The sequence below is a fragment of the Diabrotica undecimpunctata genome, chromosome 2 (genome assembly GCF_040954645.1).
Source record: "Diabrotica undecimpunctata isolate CICGRU chromosome 2, icDiaUnde3, whole genome shotgun sequence".
NCBI lineage: Eukaryota > Metazoa > Arthropoda > Insecta > Coleoptera > Chrysomelidae > Diabrotica > Diabrotica undecimpunctata.
This window is the reverse complement of record NC_092804.1, coordinates 172223652-172247552: the sequence shown is the minus strand read 5'-3', so window position 1 is coordinate 172247552 and position 23901 is coordinate 172223652. Positions and strand designations below refer to the sequence as shown.

At 35.1% G+C, this 23901-nt stretch overlaps 1 protein-coding gene across 1 annotated transcript in view; it reads right to left on the bottom strand.

Moving 5' to 3' along the window:
- Window positions 1-1744: 1744 nt before the first annotated feature.
- Hmx (H6 family homeobox) overlaps window positions 1745-23901 on the bottom strand; it is a 63859-nt gene continuing 41702 nt past the window's right edge. Inside the window, exons 3-5 of the mRNA XM_072524013.1 lie at window positions 22020-22168; window positions 3286-3752; window positions 1745-2548 (exon numbers count right to left, since the gene is read on the bottom strand). Of these exons, the coding sequence (XP_072380114.1) occupies window positions 2201-2548; window positions 3286-3752; window positions 22020-22168 (964 nt within the window). The 3' untranslated portion in view covers window positions 1745-2200. The remainder of the gene's footprint in view (window positions 2549-3285; window positions 3753-22019; window positions 22169-23901) is intronic.

Here is a 23901-nt window from a genome sequence, read left to right as displayed (position 1 = left end):
TTAAAAAGTCATTTGCACGTAAACCCATTTTTATATACACATAACAATGTACATATCACTTAGAAGGTCCATGCTGCAATCTAAGAATAAATTAAATTAATTACACTCGTTTAAAATTTACCGTAATTTAAAATCTCGTGAAATAAAAATATCTATTACAGTTATAAATAGAAATTATTATACAGTATGTAAATCTTTTAGCTGGACATAGGTAATATACATTGAGGCAACTGCGCTTTCTCTTGTCTATGCCAATATCCCAACACACTAACCGATAGCTTTTAATTCGATTGAACACTCGATAATCTTCACCTTGGAATCTGTGAGCTGTATGCAATTATTTTCAATTGGAACCGTGAAGCGAAAAGTATTATCAGGGAAGTATTAACAAAATGGTATTATCAAGGCAATAATTATTTGTCAGAATGTGTAAATCTATTTGCTAATATGTACTTTCAAAAATAGACACATACCTTGTAGACAAACAATTTCAAATATTATAAATAGTTTTAAAATACATTATTGTTTACAAGATTGTACAAAATATGACAAAAGAAAAGGAATGTCCCCGGAAAGACAGCAGGAAATCGAAAGGAAAGATTTGTGCTACCATTGAAGCGGATAACTCCAGAACCACTAGAAGTGTCGCCGAGGAGTTGGACATCTCGCAAACCACAGTTAATAGTTTCGTCTCAATACTTCCAGAACCCTGTATTGGTCTTAAGAAACCCCAAAACTTAATGTGTGGACCGGCATTTTAGTTTACCATGTAATTGGTCCATTTTACATTGAGGGTGTTCTGAATTCAGCTGAATATCTTGCTCTTTTACAAGATAACATTATTCCAGCTTTTCAGAATCTCTCAGATGTACATTTAGAAGATGTCTGGTATTAACAAGATGGCTGTTCCGTTCATAATGCGCGTATCGTGAGAAATTATTTAAACACAATTTTTCAGGATCGCATTATAAGCGGAACAGGCCAAATTAAATGGCTTGCGAGATCTTCCGATTTGGCTCCCATGATTTTTTTTCTTGGGATAAATCCACCATCTATGGCAACGATCTAGAGAGGGCACATAATCTAGTTAATTTAGAAAATAAAATAGCAGGTGCATGTGCTACGATTACGCCACCACTTCTTGCAAACGTAAACACAAGCATTTTATAATAGACTAGGTTTTTGTCTTGAAAAATGAGGTGGTATATTTGAACCTTTTATTTAGTTTACTTGTTATTTTGTACAGTAGACTGTACTGTTTGTTTTTCAATTCCTTTAAGTAAAGTATTTATTTGTGTTTAACTATTTCTAGAATAATACTTTTTCGGTGGGCATAGCCCAGAATAAACTTTAAATTACTTACGTAGCAGAATTAACTCCCTCGATGCATACCCAATAGAGTCTTAATTCATTGATACTAAAAGTTAAAACCTCTGCGGCCTTGACGACAGCAGTGGGCTTGAGAAAGCGCTGTTGCCACACTTACCTCAATCTATATTACCTATGTCCAGCTGAAAGATTTACGTACTGTATACCCAAGTTGCTGCACATTTCAGTACACAGTTTTTAAAATTAAAGTTTGCCTTTTCCAAGAGCATTTAAATAAACACTGAATATTTTTATTGTGCATAGTTTTCAGTTGTTTCTTACTTATATTATATTGATTTGTCTTATGATTAAAAAGAATAAAATATATCAAACTATACCTATTTACACTGAATTTGATTTAATATACAATATTTGTTTAAAAGTTAATAAAAGAATCATCTATTCACAGGTACATAATGAATAATTACACGTGGCAACTCTGGAAATGATACCAAATAATATTTACCAATTACTGCTGTAATGTGTAGTACATTAATTAGTGATTAAATTATTGTTTTTTGAGTACCAAATATTATTCTTCAAATTATATTTTACTGAAAATATGTGGTATATAAAACAAAATAATTAAGAAACTTCTAAAAATATTTTTAGGGACTTTATAATTTGTCTTCTCAACTGCGCAAACATTTTTATATGTATAAATAAGTTGTGCAATAATAAATTGATTTTTAAAGGATAACAAAAAGATAATACTATTTAGGGCTATACTCGTACTTTTACCGTAGGTAAATAGTTTGTTGATAATATTTGAAATTTTATTAAAACATTCTTAGATTACAGCCAATAGTCCAACTTTTTAGTACTTTTACATTCAAACCAATCCAGACATAGGCGGCCTACTTACAGGACTAGAAGGCAGATTATGTACAGCGGCGGCCACCGCTGCCTGATGGTGGTAGTATAAACTGCTGGGGTATCCAGGTGATGATACAACTGAGGTACTGCCGGCGCTACCGGTATCTCTACTTTCCAAAGGATGATGGAGACTTAGAGGATGGTTTTGTTCGAATGGATGCCGTATCGAAGAATTTGCAGATTCGTGGTAGAGGATGGGTACTCGGACGAGGCGTTGAGCAGCGTGCGCCATGTTGGCAGCTTCCAATTCCGCTGCTAATTGCCGTTTCCATTTGTTTCTGCGATTTTGAAACCATATTTTTACCTGAAATATAAAAAATGTGTTTTAGTCGCTATAGTAAAAAAATTATTTTAAAATTTACTTATTTAAACTAGGTATTGAGGTATTTAGAAAGCGGTTTAAGCGATATTAACAAGAGAAAAAAAATTAAAGTAGCTTCAAACGGAGCAATGTTGAGCTGATTTAACTATTTCAAAACAAGGAAAAATTAAAATAGCTATGATGATTGCCAACCTGCGTAGCGGAGATGGCACCTGAAGAAGAAGAAGAAGACACCTTAAAATAGTAATTATTCCAAGGTGGAGTAAACATTGTTTACTTTTTTTAGTTCATCAATATTTTTACTTTCTTCTAGTAAAGATAGTAATCATAGTTATAGATAGTGACTATTTCAAAACAAGGAATAGTCACTATCTATAGAATCTATAGAATATCTATAGAATAGAAGCACCAGACCAAGTATGCTTTCTAGACCATCTGGCCGGGCTCGAAATGTCCCCGTATATTTTAAATAAGTTCGAGAAGCCGCTGTTGAGCTACTCAGCATTTTCTGAGTGAAAAGCGCATGAGTCGGCATCACGCGGCCTGTATATAACTTTTATGCGTGAGTCTGTGTTGGCCTCTCATGGCACTTAACCTGTTAACCTGACCAACAGTAAGAAAAAAATTATAAAAAACGATTAATAATAGAAAAACTAAAAAAACTGGAGTCCGTTTGGGCACCACTTGGATATTTTTACAACAAAAGAGGCCCGACTTACCTGAGTTTCTGTAAGATGCAAGCTAGCTGCCAATCCTGCTCTTTCCGAAGACGACAAGTACCTCTTCATGTCAAACGTACTCTCCAACTGAAAGACTTGCGACCTCGAGAACACAGTCCTGGTTTTCTTTTTTCGCTTATTTGATAACGAGTTCCCAGGACTCATATTTGCACCATTTCCCTTTTTGTCTTTATCATTATCGTAATCGCTTTCTTCGTCTTCAATATCTTCCTCTATTACCAAATTCTCATTTTCTCGATAAGGACTTTTTGATCTAATATTAATATAATTCTGATCGAGGAAAGCGGGATGTGAGGATGGAATTATACTTGAATTATTTGGACTAGAGGTTGGTGATCTTTGGTGGTCTGAGGGAGAAGATGGGCGTGAAGAACGACTCTCGGTGTTGGTGATTGGTTGGGGATGTGGAGAGATTGGCGGGCTTGGGTCTTCGGTTGTTGATCCACCTGCAACAAAAGAAAATATTTAATTTGATATCAATTATAGAGTATGGAAAGAAAAGTTCAAAAATACACTCACGTCTTTATTTAAACTTTTGTGGTACAATATAAATTAAATATTTATAACAAATTTTGCAGAAGTTACTAAAATGAATTGTTTTTAAAATAGTGAAGGAACAAGTAGCATGGGGACGACTGGAGAGAAATTCTTGAGGAGGCTAGGACCCACGCAGAGTTGTTGTAAAGCAAGAATGATGATGGTGATGATTAAGGAAAAGTAACATTGATTATTTTACATAAAAAAGCAACTCTACATAATAACACTTTTTGTAATAGGGTTCATTCCCAGGAATTTGCTGTATACCATATAGTCAAAAAATTCAAACATCGAAGTAAAACACTTCTGTTGTTAGTGCTATATTTAATTAAATTTAAAAATCCAAATGGATTAAAGTTCAGAACGTTTTGAACTAGTCAGTCCATCTTCAGTGATCCTAAACGCAAATAATCTCTGTTATTTGCAAAGATGTGGTATAGATTACAGTACGATCGCGTTAATCCGAACGGAATGGGAGAAACGGGTTGTTCCGATGATCGCATCGTTCGGATTACCTGTGACTTTTTTATTGGGAGAAGAAAAACTGCAAAAACACAATGAAAATGACTGAAAATACTTTAGGTATATTAATAAAATATTATAATATACAAATATATATACAATATATTTAATAAATACATATTATCTATATAAATTTCAGTGGGGAGCAGTAAAAAATCTGTAATTTTTTTCTGGACGCATCTCGGCGTGCTGGTCAAACGCTCTGTCTCTTATACGCCTTAACATCATGATCTCCTCGCTGCTGTTAAGGCAATCTTCTGCTTACCTGATTGCCCTATTCAGGATTTTAACAGCTTTTTAACAGGAGCAGTTTTTGAAGCAGGTGGTTCATCATCGACATCCTCCTCTTCCGTTTCTTCATTTTAAATGACCTTTACAATTTCTTCATCGGTGAGCATTTCTTGGGTGTCAATTTCTTTGTCACAGCCACCTAATGCCCATTCTCGAACGATGTCTTTTTCGTTGGATGAAGAGTCGTCGACAGCCACTAAGTTTGGGCTCAAGTTTTTCCAAGAAAGTTAAATCAAACGTTGTAAAATGGATGACCAATAGTTTGAAGCAGTCAAATGGAAAACGACATCCTTGAGATTTACTTTCTTCATAGCTACTACCGAATCCGTTCCACTTTGCTCGTCAGCAAGAATGTTGGAGTGTAAAGTTTTTTGTCGTATCATTGAATTGTTGTTGTTGAATCATAGCTGTCGTGTTGGGTTGTAAGAACATGGCAAACATTTTACCGTCTTCACTACAAAGTTCATCAGCGGATGGATAACCAGGGCAGTTGTCCAGCTGCAACACTGCCTCCTGAGGAAGGTTCACACGTGCGAAATGACGACGAACATCAGGGATGAATTCAGTTTTGAACCGATCCAAGAACAAATCTCTTATCAACCATGCACTTTTTTGCCCTCGATACCATACGGGAAGATCAACAGATTTGAATGCTTGAATGAGGCTTGTTAGCCGTCCTCACAACAAGCAAACCAAGTTTGTGAGTCCTTAAAGCATTTGTACAAGGCATAAAGGTTATTCTTTTTATTATAATTTTTCGACCAGAAGCGTTCTTTTCTTGAGATGACACCAATGTGTTGTCTGGTAATATGCGCCAAAATAACCCATTTTCATCTTCATTGTAAATTTGCTTAGGTGTCAAATTGTTTTTAATCACAAGTTCTTCAAATGCAGTTTGGAAGGGTTCGATGCAGTCGGCATTACTCGAAAGTTTCTCACCAGTAATTTTGAGATGTCTAACTCCATGACGTTGGAGTTGTCCAACCAACACTTACATGCGCTAAAACTTCAGCACTCACCGCAACATGCTTTCTCCGCTGTTGTAGGAACCACATGAACAACGCACTTTCTACCTTCGAATATTCGGGGGGTTTGATGGTTTTCCTCTTCCCTAGACCGGTTTCCGTCTCGCTGAGGAATTTTACCGACCTTTTATCTGTTCTTCTTAATGTCTATAATGGTAGATTTGCCAATACCGAACTGTTTTGAAATGAAACTGTAACTAGTTCCTTGCTGTATCAACTTAAGAGTTTTGATCTTTTGTTGGATAGTCAAAGTCATGTGTTTACGTGGAGCCATCGTGATACGAAAGCATCAACAGAACTAAATAATGTGTAGGTGGGCAAGGAAAGTAAAAACCGATGTTCGTCATGTTAATTGATGTCGATTCGGACTTTTGTCGTACTTGAATAAATAACTGTAAAACCAAACAGATATGCATAGGTGGTCATCGGTATCAAATGCTTTTTCAAAGTCGACAATGTATCAGAGGTCTATTACATTCAATGGTTTTTTCAAATAACGGCTCGATGGTTTGCAAATGATCATTTGTCCAGTATCCAGCTAAATAATGCTTGTTTCTAAGGTTGATAAAAGCCTGGTTATGGTATCAATGTATTATTTATTATCTTTAAGCTAATAAGTCTATAGTTCTTCAGCCCCGGTATAGTGGCAGCCGTAGCTCAGTGGCTGTGTTACTGGCTTAACAAGCTGGAGGGCCCGGGTTCGAATCCCGGCACCGACAAAATTTTCAATTTTTAATTTAACTGAGCTACCACCGTACTTCGGAGGGCACGTAAAGCCGTCGGTCCCGGCTACCAAAGTAGTCGTTAAGTCATGTTAGGGGCGCTTGCGCGACCTGAAAACCCTAACACTAGACCTTAGCCAGAAGGTTACACGTACTTTACTTTTTTTTAACCCCGGTAGGTATATATCTCGTTTTGTGCATGACTACTATAAGAGCTTTACTTCACTGAGATCGTGTATTGAAAGAGTTGAGTTGTCGTCATGGAACAAAATAATTATATTGATATAAGGTTGAATGCTCGAATAAATGAATTTTAATCAAATAAAAGGCAGATATCGAGCACATTTTATTTATTAAATCTTGCACAAGTACTTTCGCTCCTAGATCATCTTCAAGGCATCTGAAATAAGCCATTAATCCATTAATATATGGAGAATGTCATAAAGATTAAAAATGATACATTAACACAACACGATACAAGGACAAACAGTTTAAAAATCGACCAAGCTCCATATTGGGTGGCATCATGAGAGAATGGCTCCTGGTCTTAACGGAATCTGGATTCTGGATCTTTCCAAAATTCATTAATATTCATTAAAATAATTATACGCTGGAGACCTTGAAATGACAAATATCAAAGAGGAAAACCTCAACTTAGGTGGTCAAATGACATAAAAACGAAAAATCAGTCAAGCAATATCGAGAAATCTGGAAAAATAAGGGGGAGGCTTATGTCCAAAGACGAATATTATTTGTATGTTGTTTCAGAGTAATAAGATACTTGGTATAATTGTTATGAGCATGAAGATACTTTTGATTGACCGAGAAAGCTTTTATTGTCAACTTTAGTAATTTTTTTTCTAATTTAAATTTATATATGTAAGGAAGACACACACACCTTAATCCACCACTGCCTTCCATCCTTAGTATACTTAGATACTTTTGATTGACCGAGAAAGCTTTTATTGTCAACTTTAGTAATTTTTTTTCTAATTTAAATTTATATATGTAAGGAAGACACACACACCTTAATCCACCACTGCCTTATATTTATTTAAACTTAAAAATCATATGCAATAACGGTTTTTGGCACACCAAAAGGACTGTTATAAAACAAAATGTGTCCATTAGCATAACAGCATGACCACACTAAGAGTTTAAACGCTAAATTTTTAATTAAATTGAAGTGTTCTCATTTGTTTAGTACGACGAAGTGCCATTAACGCGTGGTGGATAAACATCACGTAAAGCGACATTTTGGACATTTACAAGCATCAAAACCATTTGTCCTCCAAGAAACACCTGGCAGTCGGTGAACATGTTAATATATTTTTGCACGTTTTGTCAATTTCATGAAGGAATGAATTCGTTTGCATTTATTAGTTGTTGTTGACGTTAGCGGCATTTATCAAAAGACCGATTACATATATTTTTTAATAAAAGCTGTTTATTATTTTTTACTTAATACAAACAGAGTAGAATATTGAATAAAATTAATAAATGTTACATGTTTTGTACGTGGAGAGGAACATGCTTTGATGAGCTCTCAGAAAAAGCGGTCAACAATATTTCTGCTAAATTTTGAAAGCTTAAGAACTATGATATTCAAATTGGGTATCTTTATAGATGTTTGCGTAAAAATAGTATTACACGAAAGACTATAAAAGTGAATACAATAAGGACGTCCACTATTAAATACAGTATTCAAACAAACAATACGGAATTAAAAATGTGCAAACAGGCTATTATATAGGAGTATATTGTACATAAACTAAGGGAAGAAACCAAAGGGGTAAACAGGGAAATAAAAAAAGTACTCGCAAAATGATATTAAAACAGTTCATTATTTTATAGATTCCTTGCCACGATATGATAGTCGCAATAAAAACTTAAATAAAGAATATATGAGTCTGGAGTATAATATTGAATTACTATATGAAAGGTACAAAGAAAACTGCCAAAATGAAAATCTAGTGGTTGTTTTTTTTTGACAAATTCAGAAGAGTTTTTACACACGATTATATCTTGTTCAAAACTCCTAAATCCGACACATGTGCGAAATGCGATGAATTTCAAATTAATATACATTACGGTAAAGAAACTTGAATCATCGAAAAACTTTTTGATCAAGAATGTTCCAAAAAACTACACTTAAGGCTAAAGCAGTGAAGGTTATATAAAACTCACCAACCCGTCTAGTCAGCGTGGTGTTTTAAGGCTACTCATCCTACCAACTATATAGACATGGCGGATGCTAAATCGAACGGAAACAGTCCCCAGGTAGGTAGAATATGTTATGCCTAATCCCATACCCAGAAAAGGGTCTGTCTCGTGAAATCTGGAGGAGGCAAGAATTCACTTGGTACACACAGAATGCACATCTGAACATATAACATCAGAACGATGACGACAGAAGGTAATCTAGAAGAGTTGCAAGAAGAACTTAAGACCATAAAATGGGACATAGTAGGCTTATGCGAGACAAGGCTTAAAGGCGAAAAAACGACTCTACTAAAATCAGGGCACACTTTGTACCAATACAATTCAGGAAATAACCAAGGTACAGGAGGCGTGCGCTTTTTGGTACAAAGGAGAATTGAAAACTTGATAACTAAATTCCAAGCGATTTCTAATAAAGTTATCTATCTCGTGATAAAACTAAATCGTAGATACAACATTCAAATAACCCACTGTTATGTACCAACGTCTTCTGCAGATGGTGAAGAGGTAGAACAACTTTATGAAGGAGTCAGAAACTGAGAGAAAACATATTACGTAATAATACCGGGAGATTTCAACGCTAAAATAGGAAAGAACGAAAAAGAAAGAATATATTGGAAATTTTGGACTGGGAAGTAGAAATCACAGGGGAGATATGCTCGCAAATTTCCTCAGTAAAGAAAAACCATTCTGCTTAAACACATTCTACAAGAAAAAGATACAGAGAAAATGGACGTGGCACAGCCCAGACAACAAAGTAAAAAATGAAATTGACTTTATACTCTCTAACTTCAAAAACATTGCTAAAGATGTTACTGTATTAAATTCTGTCAACACTGGTAGTGATCATAATGGGCGAATAAAAGTAAATACGAAATTCGCAGAAGAAAATTATTAACACAGGATAAATTACCAAACATAGAAGCACTCTAAATGAATCAAGAGGAATATCAAAGTGAACTAAAAAAGAGACTAGGACCTCTACCAGTATTCAACACGAAAGATATAAATGAAATAACACAAAACTTAACGAATGATATAATATCAACCGCAAAAAAGATCTGTGGTAAAAATAAAAATCCGAGAAAAACGAAATTAAAACAAACAACACTGGATTTAATGGAAGAAAGAAGAAGAACATCGAAAGAATCACCAGAGTATCAGGCTATCACCAATAAAGTTAAAAAGAGCATAAGGTCAGACTTGCGAGCCTATTAAATAAAACAAATATTGCAAACCATCGAAAACAATAGAAACATGAGAGTATTGAAATCAAATTTAACTAAAGGAAAATCAAAGATAACTTAAATCAAAAACCAACAGGGAAATACGATGATGCCAAAACTCAAACAATCAAGTTTAAGACAAATGTATCTTGCCTGTAACTACATATGGACTGGAGACCATGACCTTTACAAAGAAAACCTTAGAGCAGCTCAGTATAACCCAAAGAGCGATGGAGAGGGCCATGCTAGGGATTAGTTTGAGACATGATTCGAAATATCGACATTCGTGAAAGAACAAAGATTACTGATATCGCAGAACGTATAGCAAGGCTTAAGTGGTAGTCTGGTCGGACATGTTGCCCGAGATAATCCCGAAAAATGGACACAGAGATTAACAAATTGGAGATCAAGAAAGAACAGGCGAGGAGTAGGCAGACTACAGAAGAGGTGGGCAGATGATATTAAACAAGTCGCGGGCAAGCAGTGGATGAGAATTGCCAATAGTAGAAATCAATGGAAGCAAATGGAAGAAGCCTATGTCCAGCAGTGGACGAATACAGGCTGAAGAAGAAGAAGAAGATCAAAGTCAATATGACAACTTCAATGTCCATCGAAAGGTGAAGCAAATAGCTGGACAGTTTTGAAAATACAACAAGGAAAAATAACAGATGGTGAAGGCAATCTTGCCATAACCAAAAAAGATAAAAACAAAGTATGAGAAGAATACTTGAAGAAACTAGTGTACTCAGTGCTTCTGTACGGAGTAGAAACGTGGACATTGAAGGCAGAAACTCTATCAAAACTTCAGACTTTTGAGCTATGGTTAAACAGAAGAATCCTGAAGATACCATGGACAGAAAAGTCACCAATAAAGAAGTACCACGGAGGATGAACAAAACCGCAGATTTGGTCAATATCGTGATGGACCTGCAGTCCTTGGGACATATAATGAGAAATCAAGGTAGATATGAGCTACTGCAATGCATTTTGCAAGGTAAAATTAAAGGAAAAACAGCCCCAGGACGAAGAAGAATATCCTGTCTTGCTAACCTGAGAGCATGATATAGAAAGTCCTCAAAACAGCTAATCCGTATAGCAAGCAACAAAATCATCATAGCCAGAATGATCGCCAATGTTCGGAACGGACAGGCACCCTAAGAAGAAGAATAGTCAACAAAGGAAATGCCTTATAATATTCATGTAGAGTAAATATTGATTTAAATATTTTTTTCCAGACAATATGTAGACCAACAAATGTGTTATGATTCTTGCATAGACCTAAATGAAGGAATAAATTAAAACTTATAAAAATAGTATTTGAGGATAAGGAAAATATAATAGTCCAACATGATAGTTCATTTGGAATATTGATATATTTTTGTTGGCTCCCCCTTCGTTTGAGTCTCATATTGCATGTTCAAATTAAAAAGCGACAACCGATATCTAGTAATTGCAGCAAATTGTAAAACGGCTTCAGTGGACTTACAAAGAATTGCGTAATCAAGTCTAAGGCGATTAGAAACCGGGTATTTACCGGAGTATTTGAAAGTATTTTTATTGTTAGGCCTGATTTCCAATGCTCGAGAATTGACGCGCCGTGTACAATCCGCACTTGAAGGGCTTGCGACGATTAGAAAATATGCCATGAACGGCGTTATGTAGTTCAAAAGATTACGTCTTTCATTTATTGGATTTCATAATTTTAGAACTACAGCGTAGTAAGCTGCTTAAAGTCAAATATCATAATTTATTTTTAACTTTAAGTACTGTGAACTAATCCAAGTTCTTCTTCTGTCTTTTCATTAGCATTATGGACCAAATTGGGCCTTATTTAGATTATTTTAATTGGGACTCTCAAAAAATTCGATAGAAGCAAGATTAAGCCTTCGAAATGTAGGTCAAACAGAAACACAGAACACAAAACCAACTTGTCAATTCTGGAAGAGCTTAGTATAAAATAAAGGCTATTAAAAAAAGTAAACCAAACATAGCTAAATTACTTTAGGTAAGAGAAAACCTGGCACGAATGATCATTTACAAGTAATTAGGAACTTAATAGAAAAGAGTGTTGAATATAACAAGCCATTAGTCATGATATTTGTTGACTACGAAAAAGCTTTCGACACAATAAGTCATCAAAAGATGTTAAAAGCCTTAACAGAGTGCCGTATAGATCATCGCTATATAAACATGATAAAATACATCTATCAAAATGGGACAGCAAGTGTGAAACTGGCAGATAAAAAGACCAACGTATTTAAAATAAAACGGGGAGTGCGACAGGGAGACACAATTTCGCCAAAATTGTTTACAACATTATTAGAGCATATGTTTAAGAACGCAAATCTGAGTGAAAAAGGAATTAATGTCAATGGAGAAATGCTTAGTCATTTGAGGTTTGCTGACGATATTGTTCTTTTTGCTGACAGAATCGATTATGCAGTATCGCAACTGGAGAAACTATACCTAGCCTCCCTACAAGTAGGATTAAAAATCAACCACACAAAAACACAAATCATGACAAATCTTGTGTTAAGCGAAAAGATTTCAGTAAATGGCATGCATATTGAAGAAACCACCTCATATAAGTACTTAGGACATGAGATACGCATAGGAAGAGATAATCAAACGTGCGAACTAAGCCGCCGCATAGGACTCACTTGGGTGACATTCGGCAAGCTAAGCTATGTTCTTAAATCAGAACTGCCTATGTGTCTTAAAAGAAAAGTCTTAATCAGTGCGTGTTGCCAGTACTTACATATGGTACAGAGACATTAACACTAACCAAGAAAGTAAGAAATAAAATTTGTGTTACCCAAAGAGCCATGGAACGATCGATGTTAGGCATTTCTCGTAGGGATCGGATCACGAACAAGGAAATAAGACGGAGAACAGGAGTGACCGATGCCATAGAAAGAATTATGACCCTTAAGTGGACTTGGGCGGGGCACATAGCTAGAATGTCGGATAACAGATAAACACAGCGAATAATACAGTGGAGACCGAGACAAGAAGCACATCGAAGTAGAGGTCGTCCACCAACAAGATGGTCTGATGACATAAAACGGATCGACAAAAATTGGATGCAAACAGCACAAAACAGAAATACATGGAAAATACTGAGGGAGACCTATATCCAGCAGTGGATAGATCCGGGTTAAATGATGAAGAGAAAACCTATTTATTTTGAACACAAGAACATACACAAGGTAGTCTGGACCTCTCCTGATAGAAGAAAAACTAGTCAGATTGATCACATCATAATAAATTCAACACAGAACAAACGTAATAAACTGCAGAAGTTATACAGCCGCAAACATAGACATAGACCTCAACATTGAGGGCTAGAATCTCAAACACCAGTAAAGAAAATAAAATGGATACAAAAAAAATGACATATGCAAAAGCTGAGAGATGCGACAATTGCAGAGCGGTACTCGGAAAACATCACCAACAGGCTAAGGAATCAAAATGTAAATGAAGAACATTTTACAGGGAAATTTTCTCGATTTTTCGAAGGCAAGAAAATTTCTCTGTAAAATGTTGTATCTCCCGGCAGTATCAAATGCTTTATCGATATAAAAAATATGACAATTACTTTTTTGTTATTTGTAAAGGACTCACATAATATATCATTGTCAATAGCTACCAAGGCAGCATGAGGTGATCTGCCTTTTCTAAAATCAATTTGGATAAGGCTTAATAATTAATTTTTTTCAAAAAAACCATATTAATTTGTTATTTAAAATTTTTCCAGCAGTTTGCATGTATTATTTATAAGAGAAATTGATCTATAGGAAAAAGGGCCAGTTTTTGATTTGTATGGTTTTAAAATGGGAATAATTGTTGATTCAGACTAATTTTAAGAATAATTTTCTTGTGTACGGCAAGTTTTTTATAAATATGATTGGTAGGTTATCAGGAACTAATAAAGTGTTTTAATTTATCAAGAGCTTCTTTGTTTTTTGCCAAATTTGTTTTACTATAAAGAACTGGTTTAGTATGTCGACCTTCCTTACCAAAAGCCGGTTTGATAATGCAAGATAATATTATAAGTCAATTATTGAAGCCGTTTATTGTACAATGATGTAAAAAGCTGAGTACAAGATGATTATTACACCATAAATCCCATATTTCAGATTGCCTCATTTATTTGTAGATTGGTAGATTTGTAGATTTACAGTCGCCAGAGATTTTCTGTTTATTTTGCATCTTAATTACGAGTGTATGAATTGGTACAGTGGACTCACTAAGCGTGTGGAAATGTTGACAGGGTAATTTTCGTAAAAAAAAATAACAGAAATTCCTATCACTCATTATTAATAACTGAAATAAATCTACTTTTGCAGACTTTTTAATTTGAAAAAAATCACGAATCGGAGAATATATTAGGATGATAAAATTTATGCGTCAATATAATTTGACATATTGTACTAAACATTTGTATTACTCATGCTATTCAGTTTACTTGACATAGTTCAGTAGTTTTAAAACTCGCTATTTATTTGTTTTCAAAATATGAGCTCCATTCATATATGACATGATATGATATGACATGAAAAATTTTTATTTTATCAACTTTTATATCCGGTACGTATCATATTCCATCAAACCCAGCTAAAAAACTGTTTAAAAATCTTATATAATTGGTGTTATTTTTAATTGAACTCAATATATTTTTATTCTATAGTCAAGTTTGAATGGTTAGATCATTTTATTTTATTGTGCTGCAAAGTGTATTGATAAATTTATAAAAGAATATATAATATTTGTGCTTGATTTAAACTATCTTTTAAAGTACTTTACACCATAAACCGCAGAAACCACGGACCGCACATCGCACACATATTTCAATACTAGAAGATATACATAGAACGAAGAATAGACAAAACACTTAACATACGCACTAGAGAAGGCATGGAACGAATGATAGTTAAAGGCAGCATGGAGGGCAAAAGTTCCGGAGGAAGATCTCCAGCTCGATGGTCGGAACAAATACACCACATCACTGATTACTCATTCTTCGAAACAAAACAACACGGTCAGCAGAGAGATAAATGGACAGCAATACTCAAACCAATAACACGACGCCATTAAATCCTTACGAAGGAGAAAAGATAGAGGAGGAGGAAAAATTTATGAAAATAAATATATTATATTATATGACAGTTTTATTTATTATTAATTTTATTGATATTAGGAGTATTTAAACCAAAAACTAAATCGTGAATATTTTTATGTTAGGTTACAATAATTATTAATATTGGCTGTGAGCACGTTCCAACTATTTCCAGTCAATGGCAAAATTTTACAAATATAGCGCAAACTTATAATTACTAAATTTGCTAAAAAAAAAATATCTGAAATTCACATTTAGATGGTAGTGTTAACAGAGATAGGCATGTGCTTTCTATATGTCAGAAATAACTACAATGTTGTAAAAGTTTTTAATCGTACGTTATGGGCCGGCTTCTATAGAAGAATTATAATTTGGGAAATATTTTTAAATGTAAAATGGAAAAATATTGCACTTTTGTGAATTTTTTTTTGAATTATATATTTTTCTGTTGGTATTTAAAAAATAGAAAGTTATATTTCGGGAATCTGGTCTTTTCGGTTTTATACCTTCTCTTCAAAATTGTTTGCAAATCGTGGAAACGAAATAATTATTTATATAATTCCTTTTTAATCTTAGTATCCTTCAAAAGGAACAAACTCTACAATATATTGGCTGAATTGGCATCACCACAAAAGCTAATTATTAGACTCATTAGACTCAATGGATGAAACTCTGGCATGTGTACGAATACAAAACCACCGAACAGACTTTTTCAAAATTTTGCAGGGATTAAAGCAGGGAGATGGGCTGGCCCCAACTTTGTTTAACCTGGCACTGGAGTATGCTGTTAGGCAAATACAAACTGGACGAAGAAACCTACTGGTCAAAGAAACGGTTCAACTGGCCGCTTATGCCGATGATATTAATATTATGAGTAGAACATCAACAGGAGCACAGGAAACATACACAGAGTTAAAAACGCAAACAAAAATGCTAGGTCTGGAAATTAACACAGAAAAAACAAAATAATGATACAGACGAGAAGAAATTATAGTCCCACAAAACATACATGAAGATGACATTAAAACGGTTGGAAAGGTTACATACCTGGAAGTAGAAATATATGCCGACGGATCAGAAGATGGAGAAACACGGAAGAGAATAACGCAGGAAAACAGAGCTTATTTTGCACTCTCTCATATATTTAGGTCTAAAAATGTCCACCAAAATACAAAGATGAGAATCTATAAAACCTTAATTCGACCAATAGCATGCTATGGCAGTGAAACATGGGTCCTGAAAGAAACATCTAAAAGCAAACTCGATACATTCGAAAGGAAAGTACTGAGGAGAATACTAGGACCTGTAAGGGAAAACGGAATCTTTAGAAGTCGATACAACAACGAGCTTTACCAACTTTATAAGAAAACACCACTGTCAGATTTCATTAGAATACAAAGATTGCAATGGGCCGGACATGTGAGAAGAATGGGAGAGGATAGGCTACCAAAAAAGCACTGAATGCTAGAATGCAGGAAAAGAGACCGGTTGGAAAGCCAAGAAAGCGCTAGGAAGACACAGTAAACAGCAACGTACAAGCCCTTCTAGGAGTCCGTGTATGGAGAAGATCAGCCACAGACAAGCAAGAGTGGAGGCAAAAATAAAGGAGGCCATGGCTCAATTTGGTCTGTAGTGCCGTAGAAGAAGAAGAACATCCTTTTAATGGCACCAAACTTTCTCTACCTGAATTTACAATTACACATATTAAAAAAATAATTTAGAATTTAGAATTAAGAAAATATAATTATAAATTCAAAATGGTTCTTTAATGTATATTAAATTTAGATAGATAAACTGTTGGAAGTCACTAAAAGGATATTCAGTTGATGTCAGACGTTTGTGTCATGTCAATGTCAAAATGGCCATAAGTGTAATAAAATTCAAAAACAGTAATTTTTTAAATAGCGAATGCAAAAAATAGTTATTTAACTAACAAGTGTATTAATAAGGGCGATTAACAATTGAGATATTTTATCGCGTGAGCGAAGCGAGCGCGTTCATGTTCGAAATTGTTAATCGCCATTTTAATTCACGAGCTCGTTACAAAACTTTTCCGTCCACCGTACTTTTTAGAAATAAAGATATCTTAGTTTCAATATTTATTTACTTAACGATAAACAACAATTTTTTCAGCTTTCATTGACTTTATTCAAAGTTTTCTTTAGTGGTAGTTTTATTATAGTAAACATTAATATTCGAAATGGTGCAAGTACTGAAATTAAAGGAAGATATTGATAAATGATTATCTGCTGTATAGCATTTTGACAAATTTATATTTCAGTCTTCTTGGCCCTCTGTAAATTCTGTGATAGAAGAAGTTAAATTCTGGTGGAGTTAAATTAAACTCTTCGTCAATATGCATCCTTTGATTTTTCAAATACACAGAATTTTAAACAATAAAGTAAATAATGACATACAATGAGAGATAGTTCTAACAGCGGCTACTTCATTTTAAATTAATTTTCAGTGGGAATATAAATAGGTATATGTTTGGTTGCCTACACCACAGGTCACTTCCAATCACAGAGCGTTTAATTAATTTATGCGAGTGTTGGGAATTTATCTCATTGTACAGCCAGCAATTGACGGATTTGTAGTTTAATGTCTTTATTTGCGAAAAAACAACTCAAATTCCTACAATATATAAAATTAACAATATAAAAAATTAATTAATTCCCATTACTTACTGTTCTCTTGCTGTCTGCTAAACTATTTTAATTTTTCCCGAATCGGTGACAGTTTGTTTTCTGACGTTTTGATATGATATTTGACATAGTCTATAGAACAGTAGCAACGGGAAATTTTGGGTAACATGATAGAACTTAAAATTAACTAAATACATTATACCTATAAAAATAATAAATATTCGTAACAGCAAGCAATATTATGTTGTGTTGCCTATAATAAAATCGTTCATTAATAGAAAATCATTCATTAATAGGGGTCATTAATCAATGATTTTGAGGGTGTTAAAATTGATCATAAATGGACGGTCGACGGAAAAAAGTATTAAATGTTTAACTATTTGTCAAACAGTAACAGTGATAAAAGTGTATCAACAGTGGTGTAGGAAGTTTCCGCTATAACTGGAGTCTCTGAACGAACGATATTCCAATATAAAGGTGAAAGTAAAAATGGACCACTCGTAACTCCCATACGACAAAAAGAGCCGGTTATTCGAATAGCCGTGAGGATAAATACGGTGAATTAACTTGCTCTAGAATAAGACAAGTAGTGCTCGGTTTTTTTTTATGGACAACGTTCCTCCAACCTTTGATGTAGTACTAGAAAAAAATTAACGAAACGGAGCATCTTCCGAATTTTTCTAAGAGTATGACAAATACAAAATTGATTGTATTGTAATAAATAAATGTAAAATACTTATAATACACTTAAAGAATTAAATATTTTCAGTATCAATATTTTAATATATAAAAGATTAAAGCCTGATTACATAAAAGTAAAATTCCAAAGTGTGAAGCAATTCTAACAAATATATTTACATCTGAAGTTTTTCTATCCCCGTTAAAAACTAGTCCTACCCGACCCTGCCTTGAAGGGCTTTTCTCGATTAGACTTAAACTTTTCGTTTAGTAGGGCTTCGGGAAACCATTTTGGTGCCGTTTTAAATATCTTCGAATATGCTGGTAAATCTGTCAGGTCGGGAAGTTGCCACTTGAGATTGTTGACATAATAACACGAGTCGATAATTTGAAGGAAAATCTGGAAACTTAAGACGACCAAATTAATGTCACCGCATTGCGCGTCGCTGGGAAGCCTTGCATATTATCGAGGACGGTTTATTCTGGAAGTTGTTTCTTTTGAGTAAGAATGGGAAGTTACTTATTCACGAGTTGAAAATAGACACAACGTGTATTTTGAAAATTTTTAACTACAATTCAAGTTTTTTTAATATGACAAAAGATAAATCGATACAATAAAACTGGTTTGGGCTTTGCCAGGATTATTATTTTACAAAATATGAACTGTAATATCGTTCGGTGTGAAAACTGATGAACATGTTATGTTTTCCAATTTGGAAAACATGTATACGAGGTTTAGCAATTAAGTTTCGAGACTAATTCTTTTTAACAAACACCTCATCATCATCATTTTGGCTTTACAACCCTGTGTGGGTCCTAGCCTCCCCAAGAATTTTTCTCCAGTCGTCCCTATCCATCGCCTTCCTCCGCCAAGCACGTATTTCCATATTTCTCATGTCTTCATCGATGTTATCTAGGAATCTTGTTCTCGGTCTTCCTCTTCTTCTTTGACCAATAGGTCTATCAAGGAGCGTTTTTCTAGCTCGGTCGGTTTGCTCCATCCGCATTACATGGCCTACCCACCTCAGACGTCCTATCTTTATGTGTTTTACGATATCTGGTTCCTGGTATATCCTATAGAGTTCGAAGTTGTATCGTCTTCTCCATACACCATTTTCATTTACCGCTCCATAGATGCGCCTTAGTATTTTTCTTTCGAAACATCCTAACATGTTTTCATTGCTTTTTGTTAAAGTCCAGGTTTCTGAACCATATGTTAGGACTGGGCGTATTATTGTTTTGTAGAGTTTTACTTTTGTATTTCTTGATATAACTGTAGATTTAAAAAGGAGATTAAGCCCAAAATAGCATCTATTAGCCGTGCAAATTCTGCGGTTTATCTCTGCGGTAGTGTCATTTTCAGTATTGACGAGCGTTCCCAGGTATACAAATTCGTTAACTGCTTCGATGACGTCATTTTCTATAATAAGTGACCGTAGTGTTTGTGGTTGCTTACCTATTTTCATGTATTTTGTATTATTGGTGTTTATTATTAAACCCATTTTTGTAGCCGCTTCGTTTAATGCTACGTACGCCTCTCGTGCTGCGTTTTCCGTTCTCCCAACAATATTGATATCATCAGCATATGCTAAGATTTGCACAGATTTGTTATATATTGAACCGGTAGTTGTTATTTGTGACGTACGTATTACTTTTTCCAGAGCTAGATTGAATAGTATACAGGAGAGTGGGTCTCCCTGACGTAGCCCGTTATTTGTTTTAAAAGGTTCAGAGAGTTCCCCCTGGTTCGTACTTTGCATTCAACTTTTTCAAGGGTTAGTTTGGTTAAACTTACCAACTGATTTGGTACTCCTAGGTCTATCATTGCTCTAAACAATTCTCTTCTATTTACAGAGTCGTAGGCTGCCTTGTAGTCTACAAATATGTGGTGCGTGTCTACACCGTATTCCAGTGTTTTCTCTAGAATTTGTCTCAGGGTTGAAATCTGATGAATTGTTGATTTACCACCTCTGAAACCAGCCTGGTATTGTCCTATTATTCGCTCTGCATATGGTGCCATACGATGGCATAGTATATTGGAGAATATTTTATACGCTGCATTTAGGAGCGTAATTCCTCGATGGTTAGAGCATTCAAAGATATCTCCCTTTTTGTGTATGGTGCAAAGTATTCCAATATTCCAATCATTGGGAAGGGACTTCTGTATCCATATTTCTTTTATAAGCTGCTGTAGCGCTATTATGATATCGTGGCCACCTTCTTTATATAATTCCGCTGTGAGATAATCTATTCCGGGTGATTTGTTTCTGGCTAGTTTGTTTACAGCGTCTTTAACTTCCAGGATCGTTGGTGGATCCTCCTCCCTCTCGTCTGCTCCGCTTACCTCGCAGCTTTCGTCTTCCGGGTTTTCTTCTTCCTCTATATTAAGTATCTGGTTAAAATATTCCGTCCATCGGTTTAGTACGTCTGTTCTTGTTGTTAAGAGATCGCCATTTAAACTTCTACATTGATTTGTGTTTGCCTTAAATTCTTTTCTGTTGATGTTAACTTTCTTATAGAATGTTCTGAATTCTTTCTCTCTGTTGAGGTTTTCTATATATTGAAGTTCCTTTTTTAAGTGGTTTCGTTTCTTCATTCTGTGTATTTTCTTTTCTTCTCTTCTCTTTGTCTGGTAATTCTCTATACTTGTTCTAGTTCGGCGGGTAAGCATTTTTGCATAGGCTTCATTTTTTTTCTGTGTTGCGTCTTTGCATTCATCGTCAAACCAGTGATTTTTTCGGGTACAAGTTTCTGTTCCTATTTCATCTTGTGCTGCTGACTCAATATCTTCCCTTATCCTGTTCCAGAATGAGTCTATATCTCTCTGGTCTTCTTCGCCTAGACTTTGATTCCTTAACCTTTTGGTAATATTTTCCCAGTACTGTTTTGCAACAGTTGCATCTCTTAGCTTCTGTACATTCCATTTCTTTCTATTTATTTCTTTTTCTTTGTTGGAGTTTCAAATTCTAGCCCTTAGTGTTGAGATCACTAAACAATGGTCTGAGTTTATGTTTGCGCCTCTATAACTTCTGCAGTTTATCATGTCCGTTCCGTGTCTTGAATCTATTAAGATGTGATCAGTCTGACTAGTTGTTCTTCCATCAGGGGAGGTCCAGGTTACCTTGTGTATATTCTTGTGTTCAAAATAGGTGCTAGCGACGGTCATGTTCAGTGCTGCTGCTAAGTTTATCAGTCGTAATCCATTATCGCTACTAATGTTGTGTAGGCTATGCCTTCCTATAGTCGGCATAAAAACTTGCTCTCGTCCTATTCTTGCATTCATGTCACCTAGCACTATTTTAATGTCATTTAACAAAAACCTGTGTAGCAAAAATAACGAGAGGGCGTGGTTTCGATTTCCGTTGAACTTGGCTAAAAATTTCAAGTAGCTGCAGTATAGTCTCGCTGTAATCGTCAAATAAAATTGGTGAAAAAATTGCTCGCAACGAAAAATGTTATAAATATAATATAAAATCTAAATTTAAATATAAGTATAAATAGCGAAAAAAAAAAATTCTGATTAAAAATTGAACAAAAAGAGGATTTACATCTGGACCAGGAAACACAATGTAACTGCTGAAATATGGAGGCGCAAGAATCATATTATTTATAGTAGTGTTCAACGAAATAGAATATTGACGAAATTGTTAAACACGATATATTCTAGAATTTCAACTTCCTTGCTTTTTACACCCTATAAAAATAGAATTTAATTCTGATACACTCACCGGTAGGACTAGGTTGTTCTTTGGGGACTTGAGAGGGTATCCTGCCCCAGTACCAAGGAAGCGTTCTGGGATCGGTAGGATTTCCGCATAAAGCTGCGTACCTGCTGCTCGCCGCCGCCAATGCACCAAAATGAGACATCAATCCTAACCTAAAAAAAATAAAATAAAATACTATCATTCAAATTTTGAAACTCCAAAATTCATTATTGTAGTTATAAATCTTATAAATAGGTAAGAAAAAAAGACTGAAAGTTTCTTTAATTCATAGTATGCTGCATTTGCTAGATACGTCTGGTAATTTCTAAAGTTACTGTGTTACTTTGGTTGATTTGTGAGGCTAGATATATGAACTCTCTTACTGCTTCGAAAGTATAATATGTTGCAACCGTTAGATCTTTGGGTTTTGCTTATTATTTGTCACCTTCATATACTTAGTTTTACTAGTATTAACATGTAGCCCCATTTTTTTCGCTGCTGTTATCATTACCGTGAACGATTATAGTATATGTTCATACGCTAGTATTTGTACATTCCTATTAATAATGGTTCATTTTGTTGTTTTTCCAGATTCTCTAATAGCTTTCTCTAGAGCAGTGATTCCCAACCTGGGGGCGATCGCCCCCCGGGGGGCGATTTGAGATATTCAGGGGGGCGATAGAGCGAAGGGGGCGATATGGGGGGCGACAGAGAAAAGGGGGCGATAAGGGGGGCGTTTAGCATCCGGAAAACGAGAAATGGGTAAATGAGAAAAATAATAAAAGAGAAAAAAAAATACAATACTTTCGATCGGATATCCATAGAATAATAAAAAGTAAATATATGTATACCAATGCAGGTAATAATAACACAAACATCTCGTCTAGTCACAGAGAGCTATGAATCATAATACAATTTAATTCTATACATTATTGTTATAATTATACATTATAACGAATTCTGCATTTTCCTTTGATCGAGCTTTGGTATTGTGCGATCATCCGCACAAAAGAGAAAGAGAGAGAAGTGGGATAAGAATGATGAGAAGTAGGTACCGCTCCTGCCGATCTGACTCGAACAAAAAGCGAACGGCCGAGGTTGTCGTCGCTTCAAATGCGGAGTCTTTCGTTCCCGAGTTTTGTATTGTGGTATATAAAGTTGTTTTGTTTCAACTGACAGTCATTGTGTTCAGTGAGTCAAAAAGTGCCAAGCCGCACACAATTGGAGAAGAACTCATCCTCCCAGCTGTCAAAGAGATAGTTGATACTATGTTGGGACCCAGTCAGGCCGGCCAAGTAACAGATGCAGTTCCTCTCAGCAATAATACTGTCTCCAGAAGGATTGATGAAATGGGAGCGAATGTCGAAGATGTTTTCTGCAACAAATTGAAAAGCAGAGAGTTTACTCTGCAACTTGACGAGAGTACCCTGAGTGACAGCACAGCTTTGCTGCTGTCATATGTCCGATTCATTGACGACAATGGAGAAATGGCTAAGGAAATGCTGTTTGTTAGAAGTCTGATTACTGATACAAAAGGATCTTCCATATTTGAGGTCGTTAAGAGATTTTTTGAGGAAAAAGAGATTCCCTTATTAAATATAATCGCCTGTGCTACTGACGGTGCAGCAGCAATGACAGGACGCCATCGGGAATTTATTGCACATCTGAAACAAGCAGTACCTGGAATTTTGTGTGTTCACTGCGTCATTCACAGAGCATTTGGCTGCCAAGAATTTGAGTGGGAGGTTGAACGATTCTCTTCCACTTGTCATAGATGTGGTAAATAAAATTAATAACCAAAGAATGATCGAATATTTCGTACACTTTGTGAAGAAAATGATGAGATATTTAATACATTGCTACTACATATGGAAGTCCGCTGGCTTTCTAAAGGCAATTGCTTAAG